The sequence below is a fragment of the Triticum urartu genome, chromosome 3 (assembly GCF_003073215.2).
Source record: "Triticum urartu cultivar G1812 chromosome 3, Tu2.1, whole genome shotgun sequence".
Lineage (NCBI taxonomy): Eukaryota > Viridiplantae > Streptophyta > Magnoliopsida > Poales > Poaceae > Triticum > Triticum urartu.
The window spans coordinates 742,302,751-742,306,219 of record NC_053024.1 but is presented as its reverse complement, the minus strand read 5'-3'; the positions used below and the strand labels follow the sequence as shown (position 1 = coordinate 742,306,219).

General features: G+C 47.7%; 1 protein-coding gene across 1 annotated transcript; it reads right to left on the bottom strand.

The window, feature by feature from the left end:
* Positions 1-1,730: 1,730 nt before the first annotated feature.
* Positions 1,731-3,070, bottom strand: LOC125549577. Its single transcript, XM_048712955.1, has one exon. It carries the CDS (start codon positions 3,032-3,034, stop codon positions 1,871-1,873), a length of 1,164 nt encoding a protein of 387 aa, XP_048568912.1. The 5' UTR covers positions 3,035-3,070; the 3' UTR covers positions 1,731-1,870.
* Positions 3,071-3,469: the final 399 nt, after the last annotated feature.

Sequence of the window (3,469 nt, the reverse complement as noted above, 5' to 3'; positions counted from 1 at the left end):
TGTACAAAAATATCAGTGCCACCACAAAAGCTAAGATCCTTGATCTCTTCTTAAACTATGTGAAACTAATCAAATAAAAATAGAGAAAGCCATCATAGAAATAATATTTCTATTGTTCGATGATGTATTGCGTGTAGATTTTTAGAAAAGTCAAACTTTGCAAACTTTAACAAAGTTTATAGAGAAAATATTTATATCTACAATACCAAATATATTAAATATGAAACTACATCTATTGATATATGTTTGACATTCTAGATGTAAATGTTTTTCTCCACAAAATTGCTCACGGTTTGTGAGGTTTGACTTTTCAAAAAGTCTATATGCACTACATTATGAAACGGAGAGTGTATGTATAACTTACTGTCTTATTTTATCCAATTTTATTACTGTTAATTGGTTCATTTCTTGACGTGTTTACATCCTAGTATGTCTTAAACCATTGACCTTGATTGAAGTAAATGCCTCCTCAGCAATTCTGAGTACATATTGGCCAATTCCTGCACATGTATTCTCTTCAAGGCTGCAGCTCATAACATGTACATACCGTGGAATCTGTAGGCCCGACTTTCCTGTATAAATACATGTTGTAGGTGTTAATGACGACAAATGCCCGCTTGCCAGACCGTCGATGGGTCAGGGCCTCATCGGGCCATTTTAGTGGTGGATGATAATTCCCTCAGCTGAGTTTGATTGGAAGAAGTCGTCCCGCAGGTACTCGTACAGCTTGGCATGCACCTCAAATGGTACTCCAGTATGGATTTTCCAATCTGAGACGTCTTATGTGATATCACCTGGTGTAGCGCTCTGTCAACCTCATCTCATGGTGCATATATTGTTTTCGGCTTGCTGGTTGTTCCAGCGATTCAATTAAGCTTCACAATGTTAGCGTTGTTTCTTGTTGATTCAAAGGCATGGTAGAAGATGTAGATCTCTACTGCCACGGTGAAACTATGGCTCTCTTTCACTCACGATGGAAGAGGAAAAAACCAAAGAAATCAACATTGTTAGGATTCAGTAGTAACATTATATGTACGTACATGTGGATTCAGATCGATAATTCATGTATCCGTCGCAAGTGCACGGTGCGGCAAGACGGTTCCTATGAACGGACTCAATACGGCTCATGGATGTAGGGAATGAATTTGCATGCAGCAAGCGGCAGTGTCCGATGATTTTTATTCCCTTTTTTCATAAAGATTTTCATTCCTTTGAGACATGATGTATTAGTTAGAGTCGTACGTGTTTGTCATATGTTGAGCTTGAGACCCACCAGATGTTTAATTTACATGATGTTTTAGTTTTTTTTTTTTGGAGCATCGACATGATGTACTCCACTCAGAGTCTGTTAGATGTGTTGAGTCTAAGATCCACCAGATGTTTTAGTTACATAGATTGAACGGGCATGATTTTTAAATTTCAAAAGGGCCACCAGATCAAGGCTAGTATTTTCTAGTTAATGTACGATTTTCTCGCATTGTCTTTTTTATCTTCGTAATGTGCTTATAGTGCATATATATAGATGTTCATATAGCATGCTGGGGTGTCACGTTGAGCCTAACGTTTGCATGGTCTAAGGGATGATTGTCTGTGAATAAAATCAACCTAATGTAATTAAGATTCTGTTCCACGAAAGGAAAAAATCAAACACCAAAGATTTTGCACATCGATCTCTGTATAATGATGCCAGCTCGGATATCTGTATTTCATTAAATGCCCGCAGCCAGCGACAGTACAATACAGTTTTAGCCATTAATTATTTGACAAAAAAGAAACGACATAAAATTTGACTAAAGATTGCATCCAGATGTAACTAGACGACAATACATGGACACAGGAAGCCGGCGTTCGTTTCCATCCCGGCAGGGAGCTACGGCGAGGGAGGCATCGCCATAAGCAACTCCTGTATCTCCATCCACATGTCATCGTCGAATCCCGGCGGCTGAGGAATCGCCATCTGCCTCTGATCCATATCAATCCCCGCGGCGAACCCCGGCGGCGGAGGCATCTCCTGCATATTCATCCCAGCGGCGACCCCCTGAGCCGGAGGCAGCTCCATCACAATCTGCTGCTGCACCTGCATATTGATCCCGGCGGCGATCCCCTGAGACGGAGGCAGCTCCATTACAACCTGCTGCTGAATATCGATCCCGGCGTCGACCCACTGAGCCGAAGGCACTGTCTGCTGCTGCATATCCATCCCGGCGGCGACCACCTGAGACGGAGGCAGCGCCGCCATCACCATCTGCTGCATGTCCATCCCGGCCTCGAACCCCTGCTCCTGTGGCGGAGGCACCAGAAACTGAAACTCCATCCCGTCGTTGGCGGTGCCGCTGCTGCTACCAAACTCGAACGTGCTGCCACCGAAGATCGTTGGCGCGGCCACCTGCGCCATGCGGCTCACGTCGAGGTGCATCGCCTCGAGGAGAACATCGTTGGCGCGGTCGGAGACGACTTCCTTCACCTGCATCAGCGCAGCAAAGAAGGCCGCCATGTCCTCGTCCCCAATGTCACCAACGTTGGGGCCGAACCAAGCTGCTATCTGGTCCCCCGCGGCGCGCTCCTTCGCCATGGCTTCCTCAGTGCGCTCGGCCCGCTTCTTCGCCTCAACCAGCTCCGTGCCCAGCTCGGCGAATTCCTGGTGCAGCTTCTCTAGTTTCTTGTCTTCGCCGGCAGCACCCTCCGCCGCGCCGGCCCAAGCACCCTCCCCCGCGCCCTCGCCAGCACCCTCCCCCGCCAGCAAGCGGTCGTCGGCAGCGACCTTCCCCCTCGCGCCAGCCCCCGCACCCTGCCCCGCCAGGAAACGTTCCACGACGGAGTCAATCGAAGGGTGGCCGAAGGAGAAGACGTTGCCGCCCGGCGAGAAGGCGAGGGCGGCCACCTCGGCGCCGGTCAGGACCGCCAGATCGCTGGCCTTCTTGAAGAACCCCGCGCGGCGCTTGGAGTAGCAGACGTGCCGCGCATCCTTTTGCTCGATCCGGCGGACGACGGTCTTCTTCCGGCCGCTGTCGCGTCTCCGGTTGGGCGCCACCATCGCTCGCTCGCTTGGTGGCTGGCGTCAGAAAGGGAGGAAGAGGAGAGGAGGTGAGGAGTGTGTGGCTACGTCCCAGGCTCGGGTGGTTTATATAGCAATCGGAGCCACGTACACTAAAACTCGTGATAGCCCATGAGACTGGATTCGATATGCGCTGAGCTGTATACATTAAAACTCACGCGTCAAAGATAACTACGTACTCCATGACGTACATCAGTAAGTAATTCGTTCGAACCAAAAAAAAAGATCGAACGTGACAATAAAAAAAAGATCTTTCCTAGCAATGACTTGACAACAATATGTCCATGTACGTCAAAAAAAACATGACTTGACAACAATATGTCCATGTATATATTGTTTGACGCACAATAGCTAGCATTCCTAACAATGTACTCCGGGGCACATTATATTTACCTAAAAAAATTTGATGTTGGG